General features: G+C 52.6%; 8 protein-coding genes across 8 annotated transcripts; 4 read left to right on the top strand and 4 right to left on the bottom strand.

Annotated features, from left to right (window-relative positions):
- Positions 1-61: 61 nt before the first annotated feature.
- Positions 62-1,754, bottom strand: BP01DRAFT_310816 (uncharacterized protein). The gene has a single exon (XM_025572431.1). It carries the CDS (start codon positions 1,694-1,696, stop codon positions 260-262), a length of 1,437 nt encoding a protein of 478 aa, XP_025435309.1. The 5' UTR covers positions 1,697-1,754; the 3' UTR covers positions 62-259.
- A 163-nt stretch (positions 1,755-1,917) lies between these two features.
- On the bottom strand, positions 1,918-3,502 carry BP01DRAFT_388382 (uncharacterized protein; the record flags this gene model as incomplete). Its single annotated transcript, XM_025577826.1, has 2 exons — positions 1,918-3,389; positions 3,452-3,502. 2 exons carry the CDS (start codon positions 3,500-3,502, stop codon positions 2,094-2,096), a joined length of 1,347 nt encoding a protein of 448 aa, XP_025435310.1. The 3' UTR covers positions 1,918-2,093.
- A 2,305-nt stretch (positions 3,503-5,807) lies between these two features.
- BP01DRAFT_378896 (uncharacterized protein) lies at positions 5,808-6,431 on the bottom strand (the record flags this gene model as incomplete). Its single annotated transcript, XM_025577106.1, has 1 exon — positions 5,808-6,431. The coding sequence occupies one exon, from the start codon at positions 6,429-6,431 to the stop codon at positions 5,808-5,810; it is 624 nt and encodes a 207-aa protein (XP_025435311.1).
- Positions 6,432-6,997: 566 nt separating this feature from the next.
- BP01DRAFT_352827 (uncharacterized protein) lies at positions 6,998-7,773 on the top strand. Its single transcript, XM_025574027.1, has one exon. It carries the CDS (start codon positions 7,089-7,091, stop codon positions 7,602-7,604), a length of 516 nt encoding a protein of 171 aa, XP_025435312.1. The 5' UTR covers positions 6,998-7,088; the 3' UTR covers positions 7,605-7,773.
- A 1,191-nt stretch (positions 7,774-8,964) lies between these two features.
- Positions 8,965-9,562, bottom strand: BP01DRAFT_352828 (uncharacterized protein). The gene has a single exon (XM_025574028.1). It carries the CDS (start codon positions 9,469-9,471, stop codon positions 9,280-9,282), a length of 192 nt encoding a protein of 63 aa, XP_025435313.1. The 5' UTR covers positions 9,472-9,562; the 3' UTR covers positions 8,965-9,279.
- Positions 9,563-10,100: 538 nt separating this feature from the next.
- On the top strand, positions 10,101-11,828 carry BP01DRAFT_420320 (FAD-binding oxidoreductase). The gene is made up of 3 exons (XM_025579453.1): positions 10,101-10,149; positions 10,204-11,123; positions 11,189-11,828. The coding sequence occupies exons 1-3, from the start codon at positions 10,120-10,122 to the stop codon at positions 11,661-11,663; spliced, it is 1,425 nt and encodes a 474-aa protein (XP_025435314.1). The 5' UTR covers positions 10,101-10,119; the 3' UTR covers positions 11,664-11,828.
- Positions 11,829-11,939: 111 nt separating this feature from the next.
- On the top strand, positions 11,940-12,859 carry BP01DRAFT_287463 (ClpP/crotonase; the record flags this gene model as incomplete). Its single annotated transcript, XM_025571499.1, has 2 exons — positions 11,940-12,334; positions 12,418-12,859. The coding sequence occupies 2 exons, from the start codon at positions 11,940-11,942 to the stop codon at positions 12,857-12,859; spliced, it is 837 nt and encodes a 278-aa protein (XP_025435315.1).
- Positions 12,860-14,746: 1,887 nt separating this feature from the next.
- On the top strand, positions 14,747-16,019 carry BP01DRAFT_362276 (uncharacterized protein; the record flags this gene model as incomplete). The annotated part of the gene is made up of 2 exons (XM_025576214.1): positions 14,747-15,194; positions 15,268-16,019. 2 exons carry the CDS (start codon positions 14,747-14,749, stop codon positions 16,017-16,019), a joined length of 1,200 nt encoding a protein of 399 aa, XP_025435316.1.
- Positions 16,020-17,214: the final 1,195 nt, after the last annotated feature.

The following is a 17,214-nucleotide window of genomic DNA, read 5'->3' on the forward strand; positions in this document are numbered from 1 at the left end:
CTTTCTTCATGATGGGTCGAATTTTGATGTGTAGACCGGGTCCGCAGCTTAGGGAAAATCTCTTTTTTTTGGTCGATGATGGACTGTGCCATTCGTCCTCCTGCTACTCCACAGCAAGACAGTAAATCTAAACGGTTTGGACAAGCCATTACGCTATATTCTCTTTGTGGTAATCATTCCGAACGCCTTGCATCCGGACGAAAAGCTCGAACGGGTATCAAAGTACTGCTCCAAACATAATGTTGACGCCTCCAGCCCATCAGCCCCGTCTGCGATTCGACAACTCCGGTAACTTGTAATTATCGAGAATCTGCGGATCCCGTCGGAATTGCGCACTCGAAACAATCTCCCTGACCGGCGAGACATCGCGCTCGCGGATCGGGACCTCACCCTCGGGATCCGAGGCGGATGACGGCGCTTCAAGATTCCGGGCCATGAAGCGCATAATGCTCTGCAACGCGGCGACATAATCTTCAAAAGATCCGTCGTGCCTGGCGCGGAGCGCCTCGGCAAAGACGGACGGCATGTAATACAGCACGACCGCAGTTCCATCGCCATGGCCGTCCACGTTCAGTCCCCGGACCAGAGCGTCGCGCGTTTCTTCCGAGAGGGATGCAAACGCCTGCTGGAATTTCTCAGCAAGATCTCGGTCCGCCACGCGGCCCATAGCCAGAAGACGAAGTAACGCCCGATCGGCAGGGTGACCGGGGCATAGTTGTCGGAAGCCCTGCTCGGTCAGAATCTGGCCGCGGCGGTGCAGGATTTTATCGTAGGCTTGTCGCAGCGAGGTGCGACCGGCGACCACTTCTTGGAGTATGGGGAGTGCCTGCAGGTAGGACTGACAGACCGGCTCGGTCATGGTGATGGCGCCCCGTGCGTCCAGATGAGCGGCTGACCCGGCGACGTCGAACATGATTTCCAGATATTTCAGGAAAAAGGCGGACGAGTGGCTCTGAAATCGGAAAATGGCCTGCAAGCTCGCGGGGACGTTCTCCCCTTGCAAGAGCTGTGGGAGATTCAGCGTGGCCCCTACTTGAATCCCCAAGATCACATCTTCCCGTTGTGGGGGCCCCAGTAGCCCTAAAGGACCGTCTAAGAAGCCTAGATCTACTGCTTGGGCCAGCAGCTCATCGTGATTGCATCGCCCCTGTGAAGCGGGCATGTCACGTGCCAGCTGGGGATCTTTCCCAAGATCGCCCACCACCAGGGCGACAATCAAGGCCAACAACTGTTCCGGATCGTCAAGGACGGACTGTGCGTCAGAACGAAAGGCCCGAAACGTTTCCACAGAAAGCCGGCTGGCCAAGGGTTGGTGGGCGGTAAAGACCTCATATTGATCGCTCATCAACCATTTCACAGCCAGCACGTTGGTGATGCTGCGGTTTACCTCACAGAAATCTTCTTGGAACAAAAGACGAGAGGGAGTGAGCCTCTCGTCATTTTTCTCCTTCCCACTCGCCCAAACCAGGGTGCCGGGGGGGACGCTGCCATCTCCCTCGCCTGGACGAGTGGGCACGCGCTTCAAGCGGGCGATTTCGGTCGCAAAGCTCCGATGCAGGAGCTGCACCACCGCTTCATCCTCCAGGGACCGAAACTCGCCGCGACGCACTATGTCTGCAAGAGACGACGAAGCTTGTCGGGCCGAAATTGGGCGTTGACCCCAGAGTAATCGATGAGCTAAACGAGCTAGATTCATCTTCCCTTGTGGAGTACATGGAGGACGCAGTGGAAAGAGAAAAGTAGGAGAATTGGGCCTTGTTTTGAGGGCGGGGCGACTGTCGGACACAGACCTCCTCCTCCTCCTCCTCGTTACCCAGCCTTGCGCTTGTGGCAATTGAGTGGCTGCTGAGTCAGATTAGTCCTCTCGCTCAGTAACATTGCTAGTTATTGTTAAGTTACAGTAATGTATAAATGAAACTGACATTGATCAAACTACCTATTCCTCATTATATAGTCTTTAAAACGAAAAAACGATTCAACCGGACGGTTGGGCTTTTTTTAAAAACTGTAGTCGGAAGGCACTCTATACACCGCACGAAACCCCACCTCCCAAACGGAAAGGGCGAGCAGAAAGCCAGGCCATGCCTGGCAAATTAGTACGTTAAAGACCTTGTCGTAGGTTGGGCTTGCTTGGTTTCTAGTCGTGCTCTCTTCCTCCTCGCTTTCTCGACCTCTTGCTTCATAAGCTCATCTTTATATCCAACCGCGTCCCAGTCCGGGTTGTCCAAATTGTCGGCGGCAGCGGCCAGCCAAGCATCCCAGGCATCCGACCGCGGCGCCACACTGCCCCGTCGCACCCAGCTTACCTCCTGCGCATGCAGGATCGCCAGCCACAAGGCTAGGGTAAAGGAAGGCTGCTCAGTTGGGATGGTTTTCTCCTCCCACTCGTAGCGACTCAAGTCCCAGATCTCGCGTGCATCGACCAGCAAGGCTAGCAGCCAGTAGAGTAGGTTCAAGATGAGGTAGGCCGTCCCGACAGCTATCTGGAGCTTCCAGCTGCAGTTGCTGAACAGGATGATTCCGGCCATCAGCAACAGGGTGCTTACCGCCAAGAGAATGCGATGGGGAACCCGGCTGAACAGGTAGTCGCAGTCGTCCATCCCCGCGTACAGCTCGCGACACACCGTCTCCTCGCAGTTGACAACGACAAAAGCGCCTGCGCGGGTGGCGAGGACGACGTCGGCAGGTGGGACTTCTACCTTGGCCGTGCGAGTTCCAAGTCGCGGAGACCATTTCGCCGACAAGGAGGCCGCGCTGGTTGAACCCGCCGTTGCGGCCAGAGCGAGAATGGCCACGCCATCGTGCAACACTCCCGCGGCAATGATGAGGGCGGCGGTGATCAGAATGGAGATTACCGTGACGGCATTGAGCCACGAGGTGAGTTGGATGCGGATCGGACGCAGCTCATGTTGGCTCGCTTCTCCGGTTTTTTCTTCGTCGTTCCTTGGGTCTGGCTCGTTCCGACGGTGGCTGACTCTACAGACCTTGACGGCGTAGCGGGGAAGGCTCTCGATGTCGTGGATGAGGGTCGCAAAGTAATTGAGCTCGTTCAATAGGATGCCGGACTGAGTGCCAATGACTTTTACGCCACTGATAGCGGGCAACCGATGGGTGCGATCGGTGTCAAGCAGAGTTTCGGGGGCCGGGAGGAGCCGTGGGATGACACTGAAAGGCGAGGCGGCAATAGCCGGGAGGTGCTTGGCCGTCGCTGACCCTCCAATCACCGCCAGCAGGCCCACTATGTCAAAGTGCCATCCGTCCGCCTGGGAGTCAAGTGTGGTGGGAAACCAGCCCATATTTACGTCTTGCTGGAACAGACGATTGTTTGGTTTGGAGAGGAAAAGTGAGTCGAAGTTCTGGTTTGGTATCACCGGTGGGGTGCCATTGTACTAATACTGTAGAGTCAGGGAAAAGACATGGCGCACCTCTTTCCCCTCCCTCCCCTCCCCACAACCACCACCAGACTGCCTAGGCGCCCGTCGATAAGACTAGCAGGGATCATATGTACATTGGTCTGGCGTGGTCCAAGGGGCGGCAGCCGTCAAGGTAAGGCAAAAGCGCGTGCACATTTTTTTGGCCACTGTCCGGAGTACGCCGTACGTACTTACCATCAGTCCCTACCAATGAGAAGGGACAGTAAGGCATTGACAACAAGTCGAACCGGTTGTACTGCTGACTAGTCGGTACTTGAATCAGAATCGACGGGATCATCGAGATTCCCGTCGAGACTGGGGTATCTGTTACAGTAGCCGCTTTAGCTGCTGTGACTAGTGTCACCATTCGCCCATCGGCTTCCTTTCGGCTAGTCCGTTCGTCCACTAGATCCCAGGTACTCAAGTCGACCAAGCCACCTGCTCTCTACTTCATACTAGACCTCTAGTCGACACGGTGCTCGACCTATCGGACACATGAGAATGTCTTAGAGGAGGAAAACTGACTAGCCTCTACGGAGGCTTGTATTTCGACGCGCGAGTCATTTTCAGCAGCGAATTTCAGATCACACGAAATTAAGGCATGAGGAGAAGTCAAACACATCTTCCAGAGTGGTCAACAAGGTGCAAGGTATGTGCTGGATCATCCTTGATCGGCCTATACAAACATATACGTTTGTCTGAGGACGACCCAAGATCACCAACAGCGGCACTACTAGTCGGAACAACACTGCGAGGCGATCTGGATGTACCTCGATTACATCCTGGACCACTTTGGCGACGGATCTACGCCGGACCTTCTGTATAAGCGCGAGAAGTTCGAGCGGTGGTTTATTGGGTTGTCAGAACGAGTGTCTGGGGGTGAGGCGGAAGGAGGGGGAGGATGTGCCGCCGTTGTATTCAATTGTGGTCTGAGTAGGGGGATCGATAACTACCTTTTCTTTACGTCTCCATCGAGATTGGTACCTGATAGATTTTCTTATTCCGAGGAACAGACTATACCAAATGAAACGTACTATGCGAAACGTCTAATCATAGGACTTGGAATGTGAGTGTACGGAGCATTTTACGACGAAGCAAAAGAGGACTAAAATGTTGTGGCTGCAAGAAGGCCTCACGACTCGCATAGTGCGTGGCCAGGGAGTAAATAGTGGGATGACTTGGACAGTCGAATAGAGATACAAACTACGACATGATGGAATAGAAGTCCATGTGACCGATTGGGTGTATTGTGTAGATATTCATAAACCAGGAACGAGGGGCACCTTTCAGACCTCCTCGACACCCACCAAGTCAGACCGACCGAAGTCAAGACGTCACGACAAGGTAAAGATCATCACCACTCCCTGGACCAAGAAGCCAGGCCAAATGCCTGGAACAAGTCTGCGAGCAGATTATCACCAAAGCACCGGCGCAGGCACGGTCGAGTCGGAAGTAAAACGGCTTCACTTTAGGGCATCGAGGACATAGCAGTCATCAGCAAGGGTGGGGATTCTGTGGCTCTTTAGAAGAGCTCAGAAGTGGGACGTCTACTCTAAAGTGATTCTTTGAACTGTGGCAGAGAGGATGGTTAGCAAAATGGTTCTCAGAGAGGCTGAATGTAGGGGGAGGTAAACTCACGTAGAGTCGCTTGATTTTCGAAATTGGATCGGGGGCCAGACGCCTTATATACCCGGGAGATTTTTTTCGCAGAGCGCTAGCGACTAAGCGAGCCAGGCACAGACCACTCTTCCAGTCACTGTCCGCACAATATAGCATAGCACAAGCAAATGACTCATCCGTGCATAGTGCCCCCACCCTGACAAATCCGACCTCTTGCCTATCGTGGATTAGTCCTTTCTACTTACGCCTCTCGGTGTTTGCTCAATACCTTAACTTATCTTATTTGCATTTGCAAAGTAGCGCTTTGCAACTCTATGAGGGCCTGATCGCGGGTGATGGACGATGATTGGTTGCTTTCGGAGGCAATATTTGGATTTTGATTAGGTACCTTAGCTAGTACGTACCCCAATGACAGTAATGTGGCTTCCAAGCTGAGTTGATTCCGGCGGCCGGCGACCACCACCTGATAGACTAGGGAAATTGGGATTCCATCTTCCCTCTATAGCCCCTAATACAAATTTGTATAGTAGTCTATGGCTTACCTACTGGATCTAAGAATACCTATCACCACCCCAGTATCTCTTTCCCAAGTCCCATATACTGCGCTTTGGAGCGCCGTTGGCTGAGCGTGGCACCCGCAGTCAAGGCACTCGTTTATAGTTTTAAGAGCTGTATAGATTCAAATCTGTGAGAATTTCTAGTATATCAGATAAGTTCATAGACTTCAAGAAAGTATCTTTATAGCTAGCTGCAATAGGCGGCCTTATAGAGGCCTCAGGGCCTCCCGAGATTGTTATAACTTGAATTGAATTGAATTGAATCGAGATAAATGGGGGAATCTGCAGTGATCCACTCTGGAATCGCGGTCCGCCGCAGCGCATTATAGATATTACTACTGATGGGCAGATCCTCGCGGCCCCCCACGAAGCTGCGCTGCGGGACATTGGCAACAGTGAACTTGAGATTCGGATTACCGGCGCAGGCATTGCTAATCAGGGTCAGGATGCTGTCCAGGATGCCCGGGGCCTCACTATAGAACCAACCCATGTCTTTGAAGCCCAGTATCAATAGCCTCAAGTCAGCTGAATAGGCACCGAGGGCATTGTGAATCCTGCCCTGGTCCACAGCCCGCCGCACGGCCCCAGACGGCGAAATAATGGTGATCAAAGTCGGCCGCCACATCCGCCGTGTACTGTACCCGCCGCTGGTTTTGGGCTGGTCGGAGGCGGTCTGTTCCCCGTAGAGCGGCGGCGGGGTAGGCGGTTCGGCAAGATCCGGCTGCACGGTCCCTGTGTTGGGGCCCGCCCAGACAAGGTGACAGCAATGTCTTGCCCCCGAAACCACTCCCAGATCCGATACCTCCACGTGTAGGTTGTCCCCTTTCTTCCCCTGGGTCATCGAGGCCCCTATTGTACAACCATCACTCGCAGGGTGCCTGCCGGAGCGACATAGACCACCAGCCTTGATGCATCTGCCCAGAGTCACTAGCCTGGCCTTTCAGAGAATCATACTTAATCCCGCTAGGAGCCCACTAGGATCTTTCAACCCAGGAACCTTTTTATTGCCCCAACTTAGAAAGGTCAGCGCTAACTTGCTCTACCGCCATGGCCTCCCTGACTCTCGAAAGCCTTCTGGTGGAGTTAGTCGAGGAAGTTGTTAGTCGGCTAGACTTCCACGATCTCTGTGCACTGCGCCTGACTGGACGCACCGTCTCATCAAAATCATCCACTGCTACCTTTCGAAACTATTTCCTTTCCAAGAAGTTGATGCTTGCAGAAGCCCCGCTTGAGCAGTTTGTTCTCGTCACCGAACCAGGACGGGTTCGGTCTCTGGCTTCAGCAGCTCACTCTTTATGCCTCCATAACGCCACCAATCAGTGAAGTTGCAAGCATCGGAGAAGAGTATCTCGTCAGCTCTAGGATAGTTTCATTATTAGCGCGAGGCTTTCAAAACATGCGCGACTACTCGCCACGAAATGCCCCCTTGTCGGTTTCTCTCAAGGTGCTCGGGTACGGCTCCAGAAGGGAATCAGCGGCTAAGATACTAAGGGTGACCATGGCAGCCCTCAGAAGCACAGGATTACCCATCCGGTCATTTGATGTGTTTACGGAAGGCTATACCCACAGACGGGGGCCGGGGGGTTACTGTAGGTTTCCCATCGGCGAAATCACCGAGGCTTTATCCGGCGGCAGCACGGCCGACCTGAACAGGCTAGCAACGACTTTCCAACCATGCAAGAAATTATGCCTCAGCTTGGCGCACCATGTGATTAAATCTAGTTTCCACCAACCCAGACACATCGTGTTCCCGCACAGTGACGAGACCGCCCGAGACCATACCCGATCCCTTTGTGACCTCCTGAATCTATGCCCCACGCTCGAGGAACTGCACTTGGTCTGGGAATATGACTCCGTCAATGAACAAACCACTGGGGTGCTGGAAGAACTGTACTTCTTCAGCCGAGTGGCAGAGTCTTGTCAGTTTCCACGCTTGGAGAAATGCACATTGCACAATCTTCGAATGACCGAGGCCACGCTCCTGACCTTCTTCCGCCAGCTCAACGGCTGGTGAATTTAGTGTTGCGATATATTTTTCTGCAAGGTGAACTCAATGGCTTATTCAGACTTCTGTCTACAACAATGCCAGAGCTAAGATATTTGCGTCTTCAAGCTCTCTTTTCTTCTACTGGGACTGTCTGTTTCTTGTACGAGCCCCCGGAGAATAAGCTGAGGAACCCGAGATGCTTTGTACCGCCTGGTATAATCCGGAGGGGCACGGCTGTTAGGAGGCCAGTTATAGCTCGAGCTATTAGGTAAAATGAGATAGCCCCAATCCACATCCAAGGCGGTATACATATATACCAGGTTCGCCCCCTTATGGCATGGCATTGATGCTATGATAGTACTAGACTGTAGACATCCGGAGAAGTAGAATATCAGATACAGTTGCTACACAACTAGACACAAGTATCCAAACCCGGCAGGATCATGCGCTGGGAATTATGATAGGTAATGCTTGGCAATCGGTAGCAGCACACGCATAGTATCGTAGTATTTATGTTATAGAGCGTAAGTGATGTATCATCCGCATAATCCTTTGAAAATACCGTTCTTTTCTCGTACCCTCGCAATAATCCTCTATGATAAATCCCCAATGCGGTACAGGCTTCTTGAACCCCAACGCTCCCTCATGTCGTCTACATGTTCCTTTCCGCATCACAGAGTGATTGCGTCAATGGACTGAGGGCACGCAACTATAAGATTCGTCTCAATAGCACAGCAAGTGATGGTAATGACAATCACGACAATTCAGCATATCGCGCTTTTGCACGAAAAAGTCTTAGTACACGCGTGTTCCCGCCTCTAACTCTTGCTGAGATCCGTGAGTACGTTCCACGACAGACAAATGAGGACATCAAAGACCCGTATTATTGGGAGCTTATTCCCATAAAGGAGTACGACGAGGACGGTGAACCAACACCACCAAACGTCGCTGTGCAGAAGACATTGAGAAATGCCATTCCAGATTGGTACCGACGGTCTCGTGTGGGCGTACAGTGGTGACCGTAGTGTACAGGGAAACAGTATAGATGGCAAATAGTTCCATATTCATTCTACCTTCCGCTGGACTTAAGTCAAAATGTGTTAGATTCAACTGACATTCTTTCTTTGCGGTAGCGACACTACTGGGAAGACCCGAACTGGGGCCCCAGAACTTGGCAATTGGGAACCCTTCGCAATCAGCAGTTGCTGCCACATCTTCTAATTGAGCTTTGAATCCCATTCATTTGTGGCGCCCCGAAGTCCCTGCTCGATGTTGCTCTCCTGTGGAGGCCGCTTCAACGACTCCACCGCCGACCCAGATTTCCCAGTTGGTCTTGGACCGGCTGGAAACGACAGATTAGCTACAACAAGGTGATGGAGGTGCAAGGAGATGATGTAGGGAGGTGTAAAACGCCAATGCTTCCGCCCGGTCGGGACTGTACGCTCTAGCGCTATATGTGCTGACATACACAACTACGGATGCTTCATCAATTGCGACCGAGTCTACAATTCCCTGCAGGAACACCACCACCAATCACCACCAATCTTCGCATTGACGCAACATCCAAGATGATATTCGCAAACTAGAGCAAACGAGGTATTTTTCCAGCGTGCAGTGACATAAGCCAGACACAAAGGTTCGTTGCAAAATAAAGCCAAATCGCTAGTTACTGCTTCCCCAGCCCGTCGAGATAGCTTTTACGTCAAGGATGTTTGACGATTTTCTTCTTCTCGGGATCCTTGTGATCGCCGTAGGGGAATGGCAGGGCATCCTTGTCCGCGGGCGAGCTCGAGTAATACCGATGTATGATGAGGCCCCCGGCGATGAGGGCGCAGATGGTGTAAATGCCCCGGTTGTTGCGCCCGCCGCTAAAGCTCTCGTGATCAGCACCCATCAACACAGTTTGTGAGATGACCTACCGGAGAGCGGGGGGGACGCTGCCAGCTGCGAATGCTGCCATTGTGGTAAGTGTAGGATTAGCTTAGTTACAGGTGGTGTGGAGAGACAGAGAGAATCTGACAGTGAGTGTGGCGTTGTACGAGGGGGAGGGGTTGGAAGTGGACATATATAAGCACTGGCTGGGTATTGTGTAGATCACGCGGGTGACACTTTGCCACGCTGAGTTAGTACCAGGATACGACCTGCCATCCACTACTTTTGCGGGGAGTCTTTGTACGAAGACTGGGGTGTCTTGACATCATCAGCCCTGACGAAGGGGTCTGGACCAGAGATGGACTCATGGAGGTTCCACGGGTTGGCCCGCTGAAGCTGTGACACTTTGTTCCAAGATGTAGAAGAAATGCAAGTATTGTACTGTACACTCGGATAGTCTTTCACTACTCCGTAGATTAAGCTCTATGATCAGCTCTCTTGCTGCCCAAAGCGCAGATATGATGGATCTCATTTGGCATGTCGTTTAATTTACGCCCCTCTCTTCCAAGCCACATTCCAGCCGCTTCGTGTTTCCCCTGTTTTAAAGCTCACGCATCCCGCATTCATTTAGTCTTATTATCCTTCACACCTTTCGTGGTAGCTGTTTATCATGGGTCTCACCAATTTGACCAGTGCATGTGTGAGTATCCCCAGCTACTATAAAGTATCTCGTGGCTGATGAGAGCGGGATCAGTGTTGGGGTCTATATCGGCTCCTCGGGGCCAACTTGACATCCTTTGACGGATCCGCAGCCTACAATGCCTCCCTTGCGTCTTACTTTTCGCAGCAGGAGTCCCAGCTCTATCCCAGTTGCATTGTAGCTCCCACCACCGTCGAGCAGGTGTCCACTGCAGTCCGCTATCTCACCACCAATTCCACCTGCGACTTCGCAGTCCGCTCGGGCGGCCACCAGGTGTTCGCCGGCGCAGCTAACATCGCAAACGGGGTGACCATTGACCTGCGGGGCCTCGACCAAATTGAGGTCAGCGATGACTACTCGACTGCGACCGTCGGGGTGGGCGCTACCTGGGGCGATGTCTACGCAGCGCTCGACCCATTGAACCTCACGGCCGCGGGGGGTCGCGTCAGCGGGGTCGGGGTGGGCGGATTGACCATCGGAGGGGGCATCTCCTACCATTCCCCGCGGTACGGCTGGACCTGCGACACTGTCGTCGACTTTGAAGTCGTACTGGCCAATGGCACCATCGTCCATGCCAACGAACGCGAGAACCCCGAGCTGCAGACCGCTCTGCGCGGGGGATCCAACAACTTCGGCGTCGTGACCCGCATTCAGCTGGCGACGATCGAGCAAGACCAGATCTGGGCAGGCCTGGCCTACTACTCCTTCGACACCATCGACGCGCAGCTGCAAGCGGCCGCCGACTTCAGCCAGCCGGACGGCTACGACGAATATGCCTCGTTAGTCCTGAGCTTTGGATTCTTGAGCACGCGAGAGGCGGCGCTCGTCAACAGCCTCGTCTACACCAAGCCAGAGCCAAACCCCCCGGCGTTTCAGGCTTTCACAGCCATCCCGTCGGTGAGCAGCACGCTGCGGTTGACGAACATGTCTGCTATGTCAATCGAGCAAGGCTCGTTTCAGCCCAATGGTGATCGGTGGGTTTCTCTTCCGCTTGCTTGCTTGCTCCTCTACGAGAAACTAATTTGAGCGATGCGGACAGTCAGCTGTGGCTGGTCACGGCGTTTGAATCTAGTGTATCTATGCTGAACGCTACGTACCGTCACTGGAATCGCACTTTGGCCGATGTAAGTGATGTCGCGGGCATAGGATGGTCGCTCTCGCTGGAGCCCCTGCCGCCGGCCATCTACTCCCGACACAGCGATACCAACTCGCTGGGCCTATCAGACACATCGGGCTCCTTGATGATTGTGCTGTTGTCCGCCAGTTGGACACATGAAGCGGACGATGCGACCGTGACCGAAGCCGGCCGGAGCCTGATCTCAGGGGTGGAAGACGACGCCCACGCGCAGAACGCGTATCACCCGTTCAAGTACTTGAACTACGCGGCTCCATGGCAGAGTCCGATTGCGAGTTATGGCGATGCGAGTGTTGAGCGATTGCGTCGCGTGTCGCAAGCAGTGGATCCGGAGAGGGTTTTTCAGCAGCAGGTTCCGGGTGGGTTTAAGCTTCCTTGAATGATGGTTGCTGCGCGTGGTGTTGGCGATACAAGTTTATCTCGAAAGTCAATGCTGAGATGCGGTTCCAAGTTTTGAGAGTTGCTATCCGGTATTTGCTCTCAGGATCCGGTCATTCTTGGCTATGTATACTTGGCCGATAACCTTAAAGTAGTTGTATAAAACCATAACACATACATATTGCCTGCTTGCCATGGATCTCAAGTCGTATTCAGCATGAGTATAGTATCGTCTTCCCTTCCCCTGCCGGCGAACAGTCTCCTCTACACATTCACCATGGACGAGCCATCCAAACTGCTCACCCCACCTCCCCAATCATCCATCTTCCAGCTAGACTTCCCCGCGCCCGGAGTCCTCCTTGTCACTATCAATCGCGAGGCACAGCGCAATGCCGTCCCGGTCGCAGGTCACGCAGAAGGCCACCGGATCTGGCACTGGTTCGACGACGAGCCCGCCATCCGTGTAGGAATCGTGACCGGAAAGGGCACCCAGGCGTTCTGCGCGGGCGCCGATATAGTAGAGCAGTTTGAAGGATCCGCCATCTATAACATATCCATGCCGGTCCCCGAAGATGGATTCATGGGGCTCAGTCTGCGCCGGGGCAAGAAACCGGTCATTGCGGCGGTGAATGGGATAGCATTGGGTGGGGGATTCGAAGCGTGTTTGAATTGGTCAGTGGTTCTTGGCCTGGCCACATATCCCCAGAAAAAGCTCTCTCTCCCCAGTTAACACCGGTGTCATGATGATGGTATAGTGACCTCGTGGTCTCGTCCCCCGAAGCGGAATTCAGTCTGCCAGAAGTGCACGTCGGAGCCTTTGCGGCGGGTGGTGGACTGGCCCATATCGTGCGGGCTTGTGGGCTTCAGATCGGGAGTGAGCTGGCCCTGACTGGACGACGGATCTCCGCACGGGAGGCGAAGAGCTTGCGGTTGGTAAATGTCATCGCTAAGTCACCGAAGACGGTGGTGGCTGAAGCGGTCGAATTGGCGACGCAGATTGTCGGCGTCTCGCCGGACTCGGTTGTCGCTTCACGATATGGATTAAGAGAGGCTTTGGAAATGGATACGGTTGAGGGACACACACGTCGCACGACCAAACAATATGGGAGACCTTTGGTGGAAGGGGAGAATTATCGGATTGGGCTGGAGGCATTTGCGAAGAAGAAGCGGCCGAAATGGGTGGATTCGAAGCTGTAACTGCAGGATCTCGATTATCGCATGTCAGTATGGTATGAGGATAGCAAAAATAGTAAAAGCAAAAACATACAACAGAAGGGATTCGCTGGTGGTCACCCACCCAACTACTAACCTCCCGGCGTGTGGCTTGAGTACGGCTGAGCGGACGGGAAGCCCTATTTTCCACACCCTGTGGTCGTATGTGCTTATCGTCACAAGAACATCTTGCTAGATTCCGCTGGATGGATTTACCAATGATAATACTGGCGGAGGTCTGTATAACTATTCACGTATGCCTCTTACTCCTGGTCGGTGTAGTTATATAAATTATCTCCCTAAGTCTCCATGCTTTAGGTAACGCATACTGAAGATAGTACTCTACTCTCGGCATTCTGGCTGTCCCCCCCCTGATGCCGTCTTCAGCAGTACAATGACTGCAAAGGTTTTTATGTGCCGTCGGAGATGAAGCCCTTGTAGACATTCTCTCACCGACTAGAATCCACAAGCAGAAGACGAATATTGCTTCAATTCCAGCTTGGACGCCTATTTCACCCCTGAACAGCCAGCAGACAGTCAAGTAGCACCGATTCGAATGGCACCCAGGACGCTCTGTTTTCCTCGGGATAACTTACACCACCGTCCAGTCGAACAGCCCTACAACCAACCCCACACTGGTCGAAGTCTTATCGGGCAGATCCACGAGTAGATGCATCATATAAGAGGCTTAATCGATGACAATCTCCCAAGAAAACACCATAATTGAAACTGTGGATGGATGTGCACAATGTGGAAAGTAGAAGAAATGCCAAAAGAGCCCTCGCTGCCCAGGAGTCGAAGCCGGGCCCTGCGTCCCCCAAAAGGGGTTAGCCCAAACCATGCGTTAATTTCTGCCGCGTGAGGTCTAAACTTCCCCCTGATGGCGGAATGGGTGGTAGGAAGTGTTGTGTGGGGTTGGGGCATAGGGTCTCTTTATATCATAGGGTGAGTGTGCAGCTGCACCCCGCGGGTGGGTGCGGTCTGTGCTTAAGTTAAGCGAGGTGGGGTTCGGTCTCGCTTAGCGGTTGGAAGTATGTATACCTCACCTCCCCTGAGGCCAAACATGTCATCCTGGACCTGGGATAGTCTGAATCCCTTCTACTGGATCACAACGCATTAATAGGTCAGCGGGCATCTTGTTCTCTCCAGTCAACCGTCTCTACTGATCTTGTTTCGCCGAAAGGTACGTTCCAGTGCATCATCCTTGTCAAGGGAAAACAATCGCTTCAACCATGCCGGATTGTCAACCTGCATGAAACCTCTAAACCTACATGCAAACGTGCCATGTAGTGGAGAAGCCAGTAGATAAAGACACTTCCGCTGTGAGGCTCATGCTCGATTATAGTGCAGAGTCTCCGCGTAGAAAAATGCCCCTCGATGATGTAGCTATTGACGGCATGCTTTGCGAATGCGTGAAGAAATTTTCCTCAATCTTAGGCCAGCACTCAGTTTCATGAGACCTCCCTCCCGTCTTCTCTTCTTCTTCTTTCATCCTCTGGTCAACTGATTAGAGCTGGCGAGAAACCCATCTTTCTTCAGTTGACCACCTATCAATCTATCCTCATACCTTGAACAAACTCTCCTCTAACCTCAAAGACTTTCCTCTCTCCTTGAAATACTGCTCTCCCACCTTGATAACCCGTTGACTCAACTTTGAAGGCATTCGTCTTGCCTTCGAAAACCACTCCCTTACTTTCGAATATCTTTCTCTGACTCCAGATCCTATTTTTCTCCCTTCAAAACCTTTAATTTCACCTCGAACACTTTGCTCTTATCTTCAATACAATTTCACCTCGAACACTTTGCTCTTATCTTCAATACCTCTTTCCTACCGTCCAAGACGTCCTCCTACCTCAAGATCCTATCCAAATCATGGCGAAACCACCGACGCCCAAGCAGCGTCAGATCTTCCTGGCGTGTAGACCCATTTTCAGCGGTCGAAAGGCAGCGATTCGCAATGTCAAAGCCATCAGAGCACACCTACAAGCCCATGAGTCTGCTTTGGAGACGCTCATCCCCTACTACCGCATGCACCACGTCCTACCGATTGTCAAGTTCCTGGTGGAGAAGGGCGTCTTCGACTCAGACACAAAGGCCCAAGCCTTCTTTCCCGATCTCCAACCCGAAGAGCTCGATGCACCTCTTCCCCTGCCTGGAGAATCCTCCGCTGACACTCCGAACCGCCACAACAAGGAAAAGGGGATGGAAAAAGATGACGACCTTCCTGGGTCTTCAGCAGCCACTCCAGCAACCTTGCCGACCGGGCAGACAAGCGTCGGCCTCCCCCAGGGGCAGAGAGCCGAACAGAGTGACGATTCAGGTACGTAGCCCGGAGAGATAACCCAGTAACTCCTTTGTATATGATTACATCATTGCCTAACACCCGCTCGCAGACCCGCCATCTCCCACCGAAACACCAATGGCCCCGCCAATGCGCCTCTGTCTGCCCTACAAGACTCAGCATCGAATTCTAACGACTGTCCAGCGCGTCCTGGAAGAGAGCATCTTCGAGTTCCTCCAGATGTGGCTTTACCTCGAGCTTGCAAGCGAAGGTTGGGACTGCCCCGAAGCCATCGAGCTGACGACGGGAATGCGATTCCTGAAGAAATGGCGCACGCGCCTTTCGAAAGATGCGTTCTGCTTCGTCAACTACGACTTGGACGCGGTCTTCCAGGCAGTGGCCCCCATCCGCCACGCGGCAGTGCATCGACAACACAAAACAATTCAAGGAATCTGCGACTGCATTGCTGCCGCGCAGCAGCTGACCGAGATCCTGCAAGATCAAACGCGCACCCTCCAGCTCCACGAGCTACACTGGCATGTGCAAGGCCAAATCCCCGCGCTCGCAGTCAGCGAAAAGCTACTCCAAAATGTGGAAGCGCAGTGCGCGCAGATGGGGAAGGAGGGGGTGAATCTACGGGCTCAGGCCATTGCCGATGAGCGAAAAGGTCGACGGATGATCGGCATTCTTCTGGAGACTTTGATGGAGAAGATTTTTGTGAATGATCGGATTGGATTGGAGTATGGCCGAGATGGCCGTGGTACAAATATCGAGGGTGTATCCTTCGCATACACCGCGCATGTAGGGGAGCAGCATTGGCAGCCTGTTGAGGAGTGGTCGCAGCCTCGCGACTTTTTGTATTAATGGCATAGCATTGTGCCTCCATGTATGAAGCTGTGAAAGCACAGCTGATGGTGGAGATTCATATTTGGGATGTATGATTGATCATGTGTATATGCCGTATGATTCGGCACTTTTGCATAGCATACCACCGCAGTGGTTGGTCTATCCTGTGGAGATGAACTGTGTTCTGTATATTCCATTGCCGTGGGGATTGTTCCTACAATCAACTTCTTCCTCACAACTTGATGATTGCGTTCCGTTCCTGTAAACATTCCGGGGATGACATTGTGTCGTACGATCACTTGAATTCTTCTGGCTATTGTCTACATAACGCCTCAGCTCCCAGCATCGTGCATAGGATCATTGTCTTCACGATACGATCCATATATGTTGAACATCGTGCAGACTGTATTTGCTATTTGTTATTGCATGTTCAACATGACTCAGAGAGATTCATCGCTCCCAACCTTACCCTTCATTTGCATTGATGTGAAGTCACATCAGGGGACTCAAACCATCACAGCATTCCAATTTACCTGCTCTAATCTGAGAAAAGCTAAAAATAGATACTAGCTCTGCACATCGCAGCATACATAACCCAGGACCAGACTTAATTGTTTTAGCTGGAGGTGACTTGCCAGCGGCGGCGTTAAAAAACTTACCTCAACTTCATCACTTCCCCTCCAATCTTCTTTCTTTATGCTTTTCCTCTGCTTCTAACCTCTCTTCTGCACTGAAGAAACCTTGGTTATTCCTGACCATGGCTTCATCATCCCACCGCAATGGTCCTCTTGTTCACCATCCATCCTGGCCCGAACCATGGACGCACCCGGAATTTTCTCCCGACGAGACACCCGCAACCCGCCAGAAACGCTATCTCTCGCGAGAGTGGTTCAGATAGTTAGCAAGAATCCTCGAAACATGGGGAATCTCACGACAGAACCTGGTCCTGGGGCTACGTGATCTATCGAGCGCCCTACGCATCCGAAGAAGACTGGAACACTGCTCTAGCTGGCCCTACTGGACAACTATTTCAATTAGAATATGTTGCCTAAGTCCCTGGCTACACTATGGCGTGGGGAAAGATTGCAAGCCAGTACTATCCCAGTGGAGACATCATCTGTGCTTCTCCCTAGCATCGATACGAAATCTGGCCCTACAGGTTGTACATCAGTGGAGGATCTTGTTAGACATAAGCGCAAGTAGCGATTGACTT

Source organism: Aspergillus saccharolyticus (genome assembly GCF_003184585.1).
Source record: "Aspergillus saccharolyticus JOP 1030-1 unplaced genomic scaffold BP01scaffold_2, whole genome shotgun sequence".
In the NCBI taxonomy this organism is placed as follows: Eukaryota; Fungi; Ascomycota; class Eurotiomycetes; order Eurotiales; family Aspergillaceae; genus Aspergillus; species Aspergillus saccharolyticus.